The sequence below is a fragment of the Homalodisca vitripennis genome, chromosome 6 (genome assembly GCF_021130785.1).
Source record: "Homalodisca vitripennis isolate AUS2020 chromosome 6, UT_GWSS_2.1, whole genome shotgun sequence".
Lineage (NCBI taxonomy): Eukaryota > Metazoa > Arthropoda > Insecta > Hemiptera > Cicadellidae > Homalodisca > Homalodisca vitripennis.
The window spans coordinates 115,576,814-115,594,819 of NC_060212.1; the positions used below are offsets into that span (position 1 = coordinate 115,576,814).

Here is an 18,006-nt window from a genome sequence, read left to right on the forward strand (position 1 = left end):
GAAGAGGGAGGGCTGCTGGGGGATAAATAGTGCGGGTCGAGGGCGCGCGAAGGGCAAAGAGGGCAGCCCCTACCACTTGACACCATCGGGTATGTCGGTGCTGCACTTGGCGACTTGACCTCGTCATAGTAGGCCTAATTAATGGGTTGGAAAGCTGGTGTGGAGTGAACACTTCTCTTTCCTTATCTTGCTAGTTAGAAAGCAGTTTGTTGTGACAGAAAATTCGTAGCAATCATAGAACAGTTGATAAAGTAATACGGTATAGAGATGATTTATGATTATTTCATGTCTGTAGTTGTAAACAGTGACTTTATAATCGTTCTTAAGAAAACAATTACATAAAAACGATATTTTAAAAACAATTTTTATTATCTATTATTTTTAAAGAAGAATTTTCCTAAAATCTTGAAAGATGTAGCTTTATTTAAAGGTGACCAGATCCTGAGATTGAATCCCATGTGCATTTGGGATTCAAATGACGTCTCTTACGTGTTGAGTACTTTAATATAATACAATATGTTCAGATAAAGAAAGTTGGATGTTTTATCTCACCAATTTGTTGAAATTATTCTTTTGTTCAGTTGTTCTTTTAGGTTCATTCTAAATTTTATCAATGGTTTTGAAGGAATTTTGTGACTTATTAAGTAGTTGTTTTGGGTTTTAAAGAGTAGCATTTTTGGCAGTGTTAGCAAACCTATTGTGTGAGAGGCTGGATATTTTTTTATTACTCTCGGTCTGTCCATACCATATCTCGAGAACTGATCTATAGACTTTGAAATTTGGCATAAAGCACAATTTCTATACAAGCAACATCAAGCTCGATGATTGTGCATGTCACTCCATGGGATTTGGGCCAGCTTTGAGACTTATTTGTACATTGGCCTCATGGGTAAACATGTCCGGACCCCTTCGCTGGCTACGTCCTTGTATAGTTCCTCCAAAAATGAACGGCTACCATCTTGAAACAACTTCGAGAGGGATATGTAATAAAATAAAAGTTGCTCAAGAATTTGATCTTTTGCCTCTATACTATGCCATAACAAAGAATTAAACATTTTCGATAGTTGTGCTGTAGCACAACTGTGAACAGCAGTCATATACAACGGAGTTACTGAACTTATATTGAAGTAAATGGTTAGTTTATTGGTTTCGCAAACCCTCTATCACGTTATCTTCTATAACAGCGATAGCTCTAGTCAGGACGAAGTACGTGTCCTGCTGTTGTGTGGACGGAAGGAAGGAAAGCCTCGGCGTCTGTGTGTCGTGGTAGCGTGGGTCACGTGGTCACGGATCAATGGTTGCCTAGCAACAACTCACGCGGTCTCCTACCATTGCAACACTGTCCTGCCTGTCGCTGCTGTTACTGTCACTCCGTCTATATTCACACACACGTGTCTCTCTCTCTCTCTCTCTCTCTCTCTCTCTCTCTCTCTCTCTCTCTCTCTCTCTCTCTCTCGTATAATTGTTCGTTAGGCGGTATTCACTTACAATCACTCTCCATTCAACGATAGGGCGTAACTACAGGAGGTATCGTTGTTATCGTAGTAATCATCGTTACCACTGATCCCGATGGGTTCCTCGGGACGAACTGGTAGGTCCTTAAAAGCAACGTTTCTCCTATTTGAGCTAATTTAGGCATCTAGTAATGGCTCTAGCGGCGTCAACCTTGATGTAATTTCCTAAGATGTGACTAATACTCATCTTACTGGTTTTTTTTTTTTTTTTTTTTTTTTTTTTTTTTTTTTTTTTTTTTTTTTTTTTATTTAGTATCCAGAAAGAAAATCTGACTACACTTTCTTGTACTTCATCATGTAAATAAACAAGTAAAAATACTTGACAAGAGCAACTTAAAGGCGATTAGATGCGTATTTTCATATTGAGACACTTCCTTTAACGCTAGGATTAAAATAAAGGGTAGAAAAGTGGATGAGGTTTAACAGTGCTCTGATGTAGAAAACCCTCAAGGTTGATTCACTAGAGCTGGCACGGTAATAGCTGTTTGCTAAGCCCATATCATGCAGAAGCTCCTGAACCAGGTTGACCTGCAAGAGTATCTTCTTTGGTAGCTTATTTACTGTATCTTATTGGGAAGCGTCCCTATTTTACGAGCTTTGCAAGTAGTTATTAGTTTATTCAGTATTAATTATAATTATTTTCTATGGAAATCAAAGCAGAATGACTGAAACATTGGAATCTGAAGATAACAGGACGTGTTATACATTTTTATAGACTACTTATTCCTCATATTTGGAATAAGTGCCCAAGTAGCCTACTCAAATAGCAACTGGAGGGTCTTGCGTCTCTTGCAGGGCTAAGAAACTCCTTTCGGGTCTGACCGGTGTTGAGACGTTACTGAGGCATTGTCCTTGCTATCACACCGATGGTTAACCTGTTCGGAATCCACCTTAAATCGTTTACCGAAACTAAAGTTCCGTGAGCAGTTGATATAAATTTGTAGGCTACAACAGGTATAGATCTATGTTGACAGCAACACTAATTTGCAGCTTAGTGTAAATTCAACTAGCACAAAGGGTTTTCAAAGACAATTTCAAAAGCCTTGAGGACAAGAAATCGAATCTTTGAAGTACAAGGTCCTTGAAAGACGTATATTTTAAGTGTGAAAAGCGATTTTAAAGTGGGTAGATCAATTAGTAGCTCTTCGTCAATACTATAGTATCGTATTTGAAAGTATTGTTCACATTTTTAAAGCCATGAAAACAAACAATTGTTATTACAATGTACTTTGTCTCTCTCTTGGTTTCGATCTAACATTTGACAAATTTGTGATATGGAGATTGACGGTATTAAGCCACCACATTTTTAAAATGAGCCACTTTTGTGAAAACGCCGAAAATAACGAGAAACATTGCTCCTTGAGGGGGGGTGAGGGAGGAACAGAAGATCGTTTCAGTATAGTTCTCACATTGTTACGAAGTGAAGGGCCTCAGCAGGAAAGATGGGTTAGGCGGAGGGAGGGCGGAAGTTGTGAGGAGGGGAGTGGGATGTGCTGGGAGCGTGAGTGGAATTCGTGAAGAGGCGGTCACTGTGGCTCGAAGTGATGGGCAAACATTGCCGATAAGTTTCGCGGCTCCAGCGTACCAATGTTGTCTGCAGGCCGATCGATCTCCCGGCCGCTGCCGAGTGTCCAAGCCGCGGCCTAGGCGAAGTTATAGAACTGCCAGACCACTATTAGCGCGGTAGATAATTGTTTGCACGTAATACAATTAAGGTTAAACAGTGAAAATGCGGAAACTTATATTGATATGCCACGTTCTGATGTCAATGACAAACATTAATGAACGTGCATTAAACTCAATGAAATCTTCTACAAGGCGAAATGTTTTTCCCGGATGAAATAACAATTGGAGCGTGTATACGTGTTTCAGAACTAGTGTTTAAGAAAATCTTGTTTGGAAATGGCCAACTACCCGTTATGGACTAAGAATGAATATGATTGTGTAACCTTGTCAATAGCTAAGGCGAACTGTTTCAAGTTAGATCGATTATTTACCGAGTGACCATGGAACATCGACGGTGTTTCACGTGGTGTGTGAACCATGAGTATTTCTGTGTTGGCTATACTACATACCGCTAGTTCCAGTTATATGGTTAGAAAATAATTACTAGTAGTATCCGATTATTTTCTATGGACAAACTGATAGGCTCGAGTAATGTACATAATTAACAAGATTTAACGTGTACATAGATGTCATATCAATACTAATAAAGTTGTACAGTAATTAAGATTCATTTTTATTATCATAATATCCCCTATTTTCATTTTAGCTTTTTAATAAATATATGAATAATAAAACATAGGTTTAATTCAAGGGGTCCGGACCCCCCAAATTATTAATATTTTCAATTACTTTTTTAGAAAACGATTATTACTATTATTCAAATAATTCAGTATTACTGACACGTTCTGCTGATAGCTTGTTCTGAGCATTGAAACGGGTCAAGAACTTTTTAAGGAATAAAATTGGGAATGAGCGTCTGACTTCATTTGCCTTACTTTCTATCCACTACGCAAAAATATCCGTCGTATTGACACCCCCCCCCCAAAGATTTTTTCTTGGCTACCTTCTTGGTATATGGATGTGGATAGTTCATTTCTTGCCGATTTGTGCAATTTTGCATATATTAAAATCATAAATTAAGATACATATGTTATTTAACGCCTAAGACTGTAATGAGTGCTCAACTAGTTATTAGTTGTTTATCTAAATAATACCGGCATCTTGCCGAACCGCACGCAACTTGTGATGAAGGAGAAGCGGCGATGGAAGTTGGAAGAGCTGTAAACACTGTGTAACTACCCCCAGAGCCTTTCACCCCAGTGTACATTAGGCTTAAACAATTAATTGAAATTTGCCGCCGTCTCAAAGCAATTACCGACCATTTAATATGCTTGGGAGCTGTACAGTAGATGTCAGCACGAAGTGTAGTACAGCACAGAACACAGTACAGCACAGTACGCCAGATGACAGCACAGTACACAGTACATTTGAATAACGCGTTACGTTATGGAACGCATAGTAAACCACTTGGTTCCGCTAGGCTGGATTTATGCACATCATTAACAAGCCGTAGTGTGTACATGAACGTTATATCAGTATTGGTATCTCAGTGTCAGTACACAGTACATTTGAATAGCGCATTACGTTATGGAACGCATAGTAAACCACTTGGTTCCGCTAGGCTGGATTTATGCACATCATTAACAAGCCGTAGTGTGTACATGAACGTTATATCAGTATTGGTATCTCAGTGTCAGTACACAGTACATTTGAATAACGCATTACGTTATGGAACGCATAGTAAACCACTTGGTTCCGCTAGGCTGGATTTATGCACATCATTAACAAGCCGTAGTGTGTACATGAACGTTATATCAGTATTGGTATCTCAGTGTCAGTACACAGTACATTTGAATAGCGCATTACGTTATGGAACGCATAGTAAACCACTTGGTTCCGCTAGGCTGGATTTATGCACATCATTAACAAGCCGTAGTGTGTACATGAACGTTATATCAGTATTGGTATCTCAGTGTCAGTACACAGTACATTTGAATAGCGCATTACGTTATGGAACGCATAGTAAACCACTTGGTTCCGCTAGGCTGGATTTATGCACATCATTAACAAGCCGTAGTGTGTATATGAACGTTATCTCAGTATTGATAGCTCAGTGTCAGTACACAGTACATTTGAATAGCGCATTACGTTATGGAACGCATAGTAAACCACTTGGTTCCGCTAGGCTGGATTTATGCACATCATTAACAAGCCGTAGTGTGTACATGAACGTTATAACAGTATTGATAGCTCAGTGTCAGTACACAGTACACAGTACACATTTGAATAGCGCATTACGTTATGGAACGCATAGTAAACCACTTGGTTCCGCTAGGCTGGATTTATGCACATCATTAACAAGCCGTAGTGTGTACATGAACGTTATAACAGTATTGGTATCTCAGTGTCAGTACACAGTACACAGTACATTTGAATAACGCATTACGTTATGGAACGCATAGTAAACCACTTGGTTCCGCTAGGCTGGATTTATGCACATCATTAACAAGCCGTAGTGTGTACATGAACGTCATAACAGTATTGATAGCTCAGTGTCTTTGTTGATAGTATTGAATAAGATATGAACCCGCGAACTTTTTAAACTTCAATTATAAGATCCTTTAATAATCCGATATTTTTACGACGGCTTTGTGAGCCGGCGCGAGCAGATTCCGCGGAATATAAAGGGAGGCAATATTCCGGGCAACGTGAGATACAGTTGTAATAACGCTGGCGCATTCCTCCCTGCTAAAATATTAACGGGAAGAAAAGCAATTTTAAGATCAACTCCGAGTGAGTCGACAATGCTACAGTTCCTCGCTTCAGATAGATGTCAAACTTACAAGAATATGTGTCTACGGCCTCGCGCCGGCCCGCCAGGTCACTATTGATGGCCCGTAGTTTAACCTCTCTTCCCGGCTCTGTGAGAGTGTTCTCTAACCAATCTTCTCTCGGAGATGACCCACTTAATCTTCTCTCCGCCCGCTTGAGGTTTGATGTCGGCCGAGGCATAAAAGTGCAGAATATACAGTGTCCTTCGTTTAAAGTTTGTTATTGACGATGGGAGGTTTGAAAGGATTACAGGATTTCGGACACTTGCTATCGTGATAGGTTATAAAAGGTGTAACACAACGTTTCGAGGATTGCAATCTATCCTCTTCGTCAGGTGGGGGAGGTATTAATACATACAAACAGAAGAGAAGTAAAGAAGGGAAAGAAAAGAATTCAAACATACTCAAAAGCTGCTTGCAGGCCAGTCCAGGCGTTGTCACTGCACAGGATGCAAATCCCGAGCACAAATCATGTGATGTGTGATTGTGATCCTCGTACTCCCTTCTTTACTTCTTTCTGTTCGTTATTTTTTATGTATTAAAAACTTGAGGAAGGGGATAGGTCCCAATCCTCGAAACGTTGTGTTATACTTTTTATAACCTATAACGATAGTAAATGTCCGAAATCCTGATACACGGTGTGTTCAAAATTTATGTAGAATAAAATTCATGCAGATGTCGTGTACAGAACATTACAATTTAGCTACTATAAAAGAACTGTGACAGTTTGAATATTTGGACTAAATACAGTTTTTTTAGCGCAGTGAGTGAACAACACAGCCAATAATTAATTACCGTAACGACATTGATTTGTTGGTCTTGTTATTAGGCACAACTTTGTCCATTACATCTTTGCAATATCTCTTATGGTTTTAAGATCCCTTCAATGTGCATAAAATTTGGAACACATGCAGTTATAGTCGCTCTGCTAATACGTATGTTTTACACTAATAAAGAGTGAGTAAGACCGTTTGAAAAGTAAGCAATCAAATATTCTCATTTCGTAGGGGTTACTTAATGTCAAACACTCAGCAATTCCCAGCATAAGTAAAGAAAGTATTCAACATTAAACTGGTTAAAATGCCAGTACAAGAAGAGATACGTGATAAATGTAGGGTTATTTTTCGTTTCAGCTCATTAATTACGTGCAATGAGCTACGGCAGTCATTGTACATTAGTTTAACATTATGTATTACAGAGTGTCAGCTAATCGTAGTCTACATACATATTTTAAGTAGCAACGTTCGCTATTGTGATCTAGTTGTCAGACGGTGATATTCATGTGTTTCACGTTGGCTTAAAATGTATGAAGCTAAAAAAGAATAATATCAGAAAAAATTGTTGTTTCCCATTTTCAACTCATTTTGATCTGACTGACGATCGATTTTATTTCTTAGTAAAAAGTTCCTTTCTCAATTTCAAGGAAACAATAGGTTTTGTGCCTTATACAGTTAAACTTGCTCTCGGTCCTAGATTGTCAAGTTATTCCAGGTGTATTACTAAATATTTATTTTGTCAGATTTACACTGAGTATAATGACTATATCGCCTTGCCAACCACCGGGGTTTCCTCGTGGCACAAATTTGAATTGTGTTGTATTCCAAGCTTACTTTGACATATTACGGGACCGAAGATCCTACAATAAGCTGGATCCAGAGCTGCTAACCGCCAACGTGCCCCATACAGCACTACTAATTGGGTATTATCGCGTGTGTCAGAAAGTCAAGGGCCCGGTGTTATTGAAGACATCTCCCGGCAACCGACTCAGAAGCCCTGTCTGATTCCTGGAAGATTGAATAGGCGCTGTGAACGTGGTAATTGCAGACAGAACGTGTGCTTCCATTCTGGTACATCGCGTGGTACATTGGTACCGAGTCAGTGATAGTGTACCGAGTAAGTCAGCCTCATCACGCAATTCCCATTACTCGGTTCTTGTTTTCGCCATAAATTGAGAGCAACAGTGAGTTGTAAGATATCAGTAATCGAGATTGTTATCAGTTAAATAGCACAATGGGCTACATATATTTTGGTTTTAAATCAGTAATGAAAAGCTACATCACTTCGAAATTATCTTTAAAAACATACAAAACAATAACCTTACTGCAATAAAAACTACTATAATTTTTAGATTTTACAAATTGAATAATGACTTTTTTATTGTATTGCCTTGTTTTCTTCTTATTCATTCTTTCCCTTTATTAAAAAAATACAAATGCATTAATGGTATCATTATTGCATATTATGTTTAATGGTATAGTGTGTATTAAATAACTGATTGGGGAAGTTTCTGAATCCAAATCCTCTGTATTTGTATCCATACGTAATGAAAAATATGATTTCCTGTTTAGCTACCAAATTGTTCACTATTTTGTATGATAATAATTTAGTTGTAAGATATAAAACCACCTTTGGGATAATTGTAATTATAAAACTAGCTACGAAGAAGTTTATAATCTTTGTAATTACGCATAATTTTGGGTATCTTTCTTCAAAAAATAATATGCTATTAATTCGTTAATTAGTGAATTATGTTAAGTCGTTGACATTTCATGATTGCATTAAAACAAAAAATCTCAATGTCCCATCCCATAGAACTTTGATGCGTATGACGAAAGCGGAGCTGAGAATGTCACGCAAAGCGAGCTGGAGTGTCCCTTAATTGGTATTAATGATTTATAATTGCTCGTGGGAATTTTGAATGGGGACAAACATCACTTCTGGTCTGTATAATTGACTAGGCCAACCGGTAGACATTGTCCTGAACAGATTGTTCTGTATTGAGGGCGCCTGATGCAGACGTAGTTTTTAACGTTGTCCGTAGTCGGTAAAGTTTGTCGAAGTTGGAAGGGAAATCGATACAGATGCGGTCAGAGCGAGCTCGTTCAGACTATAATCTGATCTTGAGTGTTCCAACTACAACTACAATTGTAGTTACGGTTCGTGTTTTTGTTTTTATCGTAGATTCCGGGTTTAATGTTAAATCACAACAGTATTTTAATCTTGTGTTGTCGTTTTCCTAAAATCAGCATACCTGAAGAATTTTTCATATCTGTCAGTTGAAAGACTGGTTAGGTTTCCGCTATCGGCCCAAAAAACTAATTCCGTGGATACTTGGGAAATTAAATGGTATTACTTGTTAATAAAACAATACTTTCCAACATGGTTTATTTTTTGGACGGGGCCTTTCGTAACCAAAGGTTTCATCATCAGGCGACTGCACAACGTTTTGATGATGACATTTTGTTTTATTAACATGTAATACCATTTAAAGTTTTTTTTTCTAATTGCTCCAAGTGTCTTCAACGTGGGAAATAGTTTGTTTTGGCCAGAGCAGTTTTAATCATTTCGTCGGATATAGATTGACGTACCTCAAGTGTCCTCAAGCAGTTTTATTCACTGTGAATGTGCGTGTGGTTCGTTACATCGACTTTCCTGTGAAATATAACGTAATATAAGTTAAAATAGTTTCTTCAAAAGTGAAAGTGTGAAATTATTTAAGTAACTTTTAGTACATTATCCAGTTGAGGTGTACCTCAAGAAGATATTGGAATATGAACATCGAGTGTCTTTATCTGAACAAGGTGACTGTGAGATAGTCGTGTAATTACGTCTCGGCGACATTTAGGGGGCCAAAAAATAGCAAACAGGTGTCCCCTCCAAAGCTCCAACTCGTGTAATTGGGCTCTCAACAGCGTCTCCACTTCACTTCGTTCCAACCCTCGAGTTTTAACTGTTCATGACCCGGTTCCCGCCCGTCTGGGTGTCCGCCGCGCACAGCAGAGAGGAGTAAGGACGGTCGGACTTCTCGCTTTGGCAACTGCCTAATTAATTGTCGGAACACCAACTTCGTTTCCTTCCCATTTCCCCTCAATTGAGTGGTCCCAAGTTTGTCGACTTAATTATTCAAGACGTTGAATTCTTATTTGTATCACTTATTCGGACGGTTACGCAGTAAATCTGTATTGTTAATTGTATTAGGTTTAAGTTCAAATTTCCCCCTGATCGTTTTTTTAATGAAATTCTTTTGAAAAGAAGGTCATCTTCAATGTTAATTAGCATGCATAGACATAAATGGATTTAGTAACAACATTATGCATATACATTCTCTTCTAAGTAGTTCAAAGTTTAAACAAAACAAAAAAGGTTCACGTTATAATTTTGTTTTTTTGTTCGAGTTCCCAGAACCCATCAGGAACTCACTGATTTAACAAAACAAACAAACAGACCCACACCATAAATTTAAAACAACCAAAAAGAATTTTTACAAATAAATATCATAAACAACAAGATTCCAATCAGCTTTATGTAGAGTATTTGTAAATGTTTACATAGAACTAAACATGTATATTACAGAAGGAAAAGAAAATCGCTTAGGTTCAACCCATCTGATTGCCTTGATTTTAAAATTAATTGATGTGCGATTTCAATATTTCTTAAGTTTATCAGATTAGTATTTTGGTTTGGATTTGGCTCTGAATGGTAAATTCCTTTTAGGCTGAAGCAGTTTTGTAATTATTTTGATTGTGTTGAATGGCATGAGCAGATAATGGTCTCTCATAATTTTGATGAACAACATCAAACCGATGATTGGTCATTCTCACTCTTAATGGAGTGATGGTTTTTTCAGTGCAGTCTTTGGGTTAGAATCTACAGGTTAGTTTATAAATGACGTTTTTTGTGGTGCAATCAATGTTACTTAGATAGGATATTCTTTTTCAGCTGTACTATATAAAACATGATTTAAATTGTTGTTTTTGGTTTGTTGTCCCAAAACCACATAACCAATCTTAAGAAAATATTTAATGTATTGGTGAATCTGCAATCTGGTATATAAAAACCTTGAAGGAGTCAGTGATCTGGGAAGATTTGAGGTCGAAGCGAATGTCTCTGTGGAATGACAGCCGCGCTCGCACAGAAGCAATGGTAAATCATAGGTACGGAGCGGTAACAGCGAGCTTGTGTCTCCTAGTGGCCGACACTACATCACTTCCACCTCGAGACCGAAGTGATGGTCTCGCTCGACTATAAACACAGGAATGATCGCAACTCGTGTCGGGTAGCAGGTTGCAACCAGTCGGTGGTACCAGCACGTGTCGTACTTCTCTGTTCCAACCGTCTCGAGAAGCGTTTGTCGTATGTTTGGATCAACGACTGACCTTAGTCGCTCATGGTCACCCTGAAATTTCTTTAAATTTCTATTATGATTGAAATAACGCTAACAAGGGTAAAGGTGAACAATGTTCTATTTCACCAGGCGGAGTTAGGCCTAGGAAGCTCTCACTGACACAAAATCAAAACTCTCTCTTGGAAACCCAACGGCTTGAAGGTGACTTGGAGATGGAATACAAGTAACTAATCCTCTAAATTAAATTTTTGTGCGAGTTTTCTATATATAATAGGATAAAGAATATCAACCAATCTGGAGGCTTTTGGACAATGCCACAACTAAACTTTCCGATCGAGTTTTTTTCTAAATTTCATCTAACGATGTAATCACAAACAAACCGTGATAAAACGTAAATCCGACGCTGGTATCGAATTAAATTATAAACACCAATATTTGATAAGTAATTAATTACATGTTGGTTTAGAAAAATAATTTAGGAGTTCGAATGGGAAAAACGAACACTTAAAAAAGTAAAGTAAAGATGCATTATTTTAGCAGGCGAAGTTAAAGCTAAGAAGCCCTCTCCAACACAGCCTGGGGACCAACAGCAGGTGACTTCCGAACCACCACCAGTGGCCGGACAGGCGGGCTGCCAGCAAGGACAGGATCGCTTAGCCGTCACCCATCCAAGCAGCAGCCACGCTCGACGTTGCGCGTTGCTTGACTCGGTTATCTCACGATAACCGCCTTACCCATTGGCCATTGACCAACGCGGAGACCGTTATTGCAAATACATTCGTGTTCTGTATTTAAATTGCTTTAGTAAACTATGACAAGGTCATTCTTGACCTTAGAAAGGAAATTCGGAATGCCTTCTGATAGGGCACACATATCACAAAATTTCCGTTTGGTAAATTTGGATTATGCAATTAAACATTGCGTCGGTATCGTTACGACTAGTGTACGCAAGTAGCACAACTGTGTGGAGGAGCAAACTGTGTAATTTATCTTACTTAACCTCGCACCAGGGTGAATAATTCCAGAATAATGTCAGGTGTAAAGCAGTCGCATATCAGCGCGAATAGTACGGAGTGCATTTATTTTAATACCCTCTCAGCGATCCGTCTTCTTTAATGGCCTGTGCAGTGCAGACTTGCAGTGATGTGATCTATTTTGAAGTCTGCGTGCAAAATCGTTTCGTTGTTCTAAATTTGTTCCGTCCATCACTAGACGGCGGTTAAATATGATGGATGTTTAACAAGCAAACTATCGTCTACATGGTACAATGAGGTTAGGCAAGTGACAACGCAACTGTTTGATCCCGAGGTAGGTGGGAACTAATTGCTCGGGGTAATGTTTCTTTCTGGTGTACATGGCAGGCGGCCAATAATTGGGCTCGGTGTTCCTGTTTAATTAACTGCATAAATCATTGTGTGAGCTCTATTACAGCTACTACCCCCTGGAGACTCCCCCCGCACTACTCCCCTTACCAGCTAACCTCTTACCTGACGCAAAAATACACCGTTCCACCATCCGCCGCCATCTTTATTGCTGGCTGGTGCAGCCCGCCTGGTTCCGCCAGTAATGTGAAGCAAAGTGAGATAAATATACCATTCTTGGTTATTGGCCAGCGATGATGAACGACAATTTCCCCTTTGCTAACCCTTTGCTGAATTTGTTAAGCTACCTTTTAGTCTTGATATAATATTAAAACAAATATTATTCAGCAGCCAATGCAATCCTTTACATTTAAAACTTTGAATAATCCTGCAGTAATTATTTAGGAACAGGATCGATCTGGCAAATACGCGTTTTCAAAGTCACATAAATTATTAAAATCAAGAAAGGCTCTTGGAGCAATTTGAAATCATGTTAATTCTAATTTAATTTTTATTTTGGAGTGCAAACTAGTTATTGTCAGTAACTACAACTAGTTTTATTAAAGTTAAAAGAAGGTTATTTGATTTTCTTATGAACACTCTTGAGTATCTTGAGCTCGCCGTGCCTCTTCCTTGGCTACCAAAGGTGTATCGTCAAAGCTCTCCAGAAGTTTGCCTGTGGAAGCATCGTGACTGAAACGTGCAATAATGGGAAAACATCGAAATGGTTACTACTTCTACTCGTATATCTTGAACTTGCCTAATACTTAAGGTTGTAACGGTTTTGGCGTTCTTCCGAATTTTACCCAAGATTCTGCCAAAGTCTACATAATTGATGTCTGCATAACTCTAAACAATCGATGCTGTAAGAATCTTCTTTGGAAGTGTAAAGCAGAATTCAAAATAATATAATATAATAATCAAAATTCATACAGGCGTTCGAAGAATATTTAATAGCAAACGCATTTTATTCCATGGGTGAGTTCCTGGAACACAGCAACCAACGTTGTCAGAGCTGAAAGACGTGGGGAGCTGAAGGGTGTGCGACTCAGTTGATGTAAAAGATTTTAAAATATGTGTGTTTAAATATATAATTGTGAATTTAAATCATTAAATTAACATTTAGTAATTAACAGTATTTACTAATGTAATTAACTTACAATTAAATTACATTAGTAATTTACTATATACATTTTATATTTTAGTTTCTTTCACTAATTTTTAAAAATTTGAACGTTTTATACACGACGAAGCTTATTGGCTGAAAAATAGGAGTAGTGACGCATGTCATACAATTGTCAAATAATGACAATAAAGAATTACTGAATTGAATAATGAAAATCACTTTCCTTTTACACTCTTTAGAAAATGCTCTAAATTTCGAAACCACCCAGCATTTACGTTTGCAGGCAAAAATGCAGAGTTGATCTGTCAATTTGGGAGATCATAAGATTTTGGCGAAGGTCACATTATTTTTTTGACAAATAGTAATGCTGTGACTTATGTCGTGTTGAAGCTGAGCCTTGTGTCGTGTGTTAATGCTGTGACTTGTGTCGTGTTACAGGGTCGGTGTAACCGAGACAAGCCGCCATGCAAGTACTTCCATCCCCCGCAGCACCTCAAGGATCAGCTGCTCATCAACGGGCGCAACCACTTGGCCTTGAAGAACGCGCTGATGCAGCAGATGGGTCTGACTCCAGGCCAGCCTCTAGTTCCTGGCCAGGTGCCCACCGTGGTATGTCCTCCCCTCCCCCCCCCCCCATCACCTCTAGCATGCACCAGGCTTCACTCGTATGCTTCACACGCCCCGCATACTCTCTTATATGGATTCAATATCTTTTACTTGACCAAAATAAACGCAATAATTTTTAATATATAGATATTCAGAGTAATGGATAATAAATAAAATTCTCCTTAGTTAAAAGAGCAGTAGTTGTTTTATATTTTTTATTGGCGTCATTTTAAGCTGATCCCATTTCCAGTTCTAAAATATCTTGTACTTAAGTGAGAATTAGTTTTAAAAAATGCAATGTAAGTACTCCAGTTGTCATAAATAGCAAGCTCTGAATTACGTTAGAATTTTTTTCCATTACTTTATTAATATATTGATTGTTTAAAGGTTTTGTTTTAATCTTCTAGGCAAAACAAAATTTTAATTTTTGGCATTTAACGATACTGTGTGAGGCTCAATTCACATACTAAAATTTAACTTAGTTTCAGTTATATATACTTCTACTTCTAATAATAAGTATAGTTAAATTTATATTTTAATTAATATGTGATTTACTGGTATTAAATCATTAAAATTAAATGTTCTGACAGTTTTTTAATAAAGTTTTTTTTTTACTGAATATCCTGTAGATGTACGAGTAATAACAACGATGTAATGTAACTTTATGATTATGTTGTTTACTTTAATCTAATATATTGCAAAGAAAATTACATTGTAGGATTATAAAACTATTTTTATTGCAACATAATTAAGAATAATTAATTGGGTAATTGTTTAGATTTTTTTTCAACACCTGTCACTGTGAAGCTACCCAATTCAAGAAATGGTACACCCATGAAATTAGATGAAATTAGATTAATAGATACTAACCAGATGTTTCTTAATTTTATTTCAGTTACATTTTATTTTCTACTCAGTTTTCATTGTATAAGATTTTTGTTCACTTGTAATGGGGTATTAATTTTATTAAATAATCTACAACAAAATTTCCTTCCAGATTGATGATTGCTGATTAGTACTGAAGTAGTTGGCAAGCTTGCAATCATTGCCATTAGGCGTTTTTATTTGCTTAAATATTGACTTGGCTTTAATTTTTTTTACTTGGCTGTTAACATTAACACGTAGTTCGTATTAATCAAATTTACTGGATGTGGTGTTTAGTTGTCTTATTTAAATATATGGTTTGTTTATTTAGTTTTGGTTTGTTGTATTACTGTGTGTGGCGAAATCTCTTATTTGTTGTGTTCTGTTTTGTGAGGTTGGCGGAAAGTTCCAGATTCCCACCCCAGCACTGACTTTTGGGCAGCCTCATATAGGCCTGATGGTACAGTAGTAACCCTTTGCATGATACTTTAACCCACCTTCCACAGGGGGCCTTCGGTAATACCGTACCCTCACCTTCACTTGCTCAAATTTACGCCGTAACAGTAAACAGTACACTGGCTTCACTATGATCTCTGTTTCGATCTGATCTGTATTCGCTCTTGGAAAACTGTGCTTTTGCCTTACCGAGTCACCTAATGTAAATTTGAAGCAAGTTAATGCGAGGGTAACAGTTTTTATAGTTAAAAAAATATTCAAATAAATGTAAAACACGATGCTAATGTAACCAAATAATATAAATATACTCATTTTGCTAAAGTCCTTCAGATGTTCAAACTAAGACTTAAATACTTAACTATAGTACTTTTCATTTTAAGGTTACCAAATTAAACATTTTAATTTACCATTCTTAAAATTTTAGACTTATAATGGATCTATTAAAGATTTTTCTTTAAAACAGTATCTATGGACACACCTTTATATTTTACAAATTGTAGTTGAGAGATTTTGTAAATTAATGACCAGTAAGGTAAATAATTTATTTTCAAATACTTGAACTGTGTTTGTTTTCATCGAGGAGGCAGTTTGATATATTTTAAAGTAAATTTAAAACTATAAATATGTTGCTGGATATTTAAATTACAAGTGCAATATAAAATAAATAGTTTATTTTTAATAACAGACTGTTTTATAACATTTGATTTAATATAGTTGAAAGAAATGGTATAAGAAGTGAAATGTTAATTAAATTCATACAAGATCTTCTTTGAATCTTTTAATTATCTATTTTAATGATAAAGATGTTGGATTATAATATGCCTCTTTAAAAGTATTCCTTATTTCTGATTCCTTGTTCTTAAGCATGAATTATTGGCCTTATTTCCTTAAATATGCTTTTAAGTAATGAATTAGCTATATTTACGTACATTTTCAACTTTCTAGCTATGTTTCACTGTAGTAAATCTATATTTATAAATATAGGATTGCATCTCAATGGTACAATCCTCAGCTCCATTGTAGCTCCAAAGGAAGTTAATCCTTACTGTGTCATGTTTGTTGTTTTATTGATGGACAGATAATGCATGATTTTATTGTATGGGTATACAATTATTGACACTAACGTGGCATGTAATTATTAAAATGGTGACACATTGACGGAATGGGCAGCTGGTTCAGTTTAAACCACGAGATAGTCTATTTTCTTTGTTGTGAAATTTAAGATTTGTATGAAAGTCTATTTCTTTATTTTGAAATTTAAGATTTGTATGAATCAATGTGATAGTGTATCGTTCAAGAGAATTCATTCTGTTTTGTGTCTATATATGGCATATATAGATTAATAGCCCATCCAATATATGTCATATTGTAATATCGCCACATAAGAATTACACGGTGTTAAATTCAAACTCTTTAAATCCAGTTCGAAAGCACAACAGAGATATTATAGTACTTTTCTTTAAAATGTTCAAATTTTAAAATATTGTCTGTGCTGTGTGATTAAAAATATAATCTGTCCGAAATGTTACAGCTATAATGCAGCTGAGGATTTTTTGCAATATTTGTTTTGTTGTTTTGATATTCATTCAGATTGTTTTGCCACAGTGCCAGATTTATTTATTTTACTGCATATTGTATTTTTTGACAAGTGTACTATTGAGTGGTAGTGCTGCGAGGCAGCCAAGACCATTCAACTAACTTTGGATGCATGAACAGCTTTTGATAGACTTCACCGTAGTGCTTTGCTTAAATCATGCCCTTGCCTACACAAACTCTCGGAGTATCACACATTTGGCTTTATTGAACTCTGAACACGCAGTTCACGTCTGGGAGTATATTACACGATGTTGTTTATTAACAAATGTCTTGTCACATTGTTTCTAAATACTGTTTGTGGAAATTGTTGACTAATTTGCACTGGGGTTTATTATTATTATGGATGAAAGTTAAAAGTACTAAATATTCTTTGGATTTTCATTTGGTTCCTTTTAATTTATGGTGGGATTTATCAATTAGTTATGTATCTATTATGTCTATTAATTCCTTTTTGGGTCCGGCAGTACCTATACAAAACTATGGTTAGTAGTCTCGATATAAAAAATTATTTTTTTACGCATATCCGGAATCCATTCATGAAACAAAGAAGGGTTTGTTGAATTTCCTCTTCAAGTAGGTTTTGGACAAGTTGGGATATTAAACTGTTGACCCATTTAAAGCGTATTATACCCCGTCACTCGGTAGGGACCTACTGGTGATTGACCCAGAGGTGTGTTGCAGGCCACGAACCCCTACCTCGCTGGGATGCCTCAGGTTGGAAGTACGTTCTCGCCCTACTTCTCGCCAGGACCTATCATCCCTGCCATGATGGGCCCAGATCCTGCCACTCAGCTGGGAATGGTCCAGCAGACAGTCGTCACACAACAGAAAATGCCTCGGTCCGATAGGCTAGAGGTAAGTCCCACTCCTGTTTTCCCGTAGTATCGTACCCACTAATGGTTACGTAACCGAGTCATTCACTAAAACCGAATATCAATTTGGAACTATGTAAAGTGATTTT

The 18,006-nt window shown here is 37.0% G+C and overlaps 1 protein-coding gene across 8 annotated transcripts in view; it reads left to right on the top strand.

Annotated features, from left to right (window-relative positions):
• Nucleotides 1-18,006, top strand: part of LOC124364761 (muscleblind-like protein) — a 769,654-nt gene that overhangs the window by 720,038 nt on the left and 31,610 nt on the right. For 7 of the 8 annotated variants that reach the window (XR_006922648.1, XR_006922649.1, XR_006922650.1 and 4 more), the window contains exons 3-5: nucleotides 13,962-14,132; nucleotides 15,388-15,453; nucleotides 17,727-17,900. Coding sequence is in view for 5 of the 8 variants with exons in the window: in XM_046820483.1 (XP_046676439.1) it covers nucleotides 13,962-14,132; nucleotides 15,388-15,453; nucleotides 17,727-17,900 (411 nt within the window). In the remaining 3 variants the exon portion in view is untranslated. The remainder of the gene's footprint in view (nucleotides 1-13,961; nucleotides 14,133-15,387; nucleotides 15,454-17,726; nucleotides 17,901-18,006) is intronic. The other variant, XM_046820486.1, reaches the window with a different exon arrangement.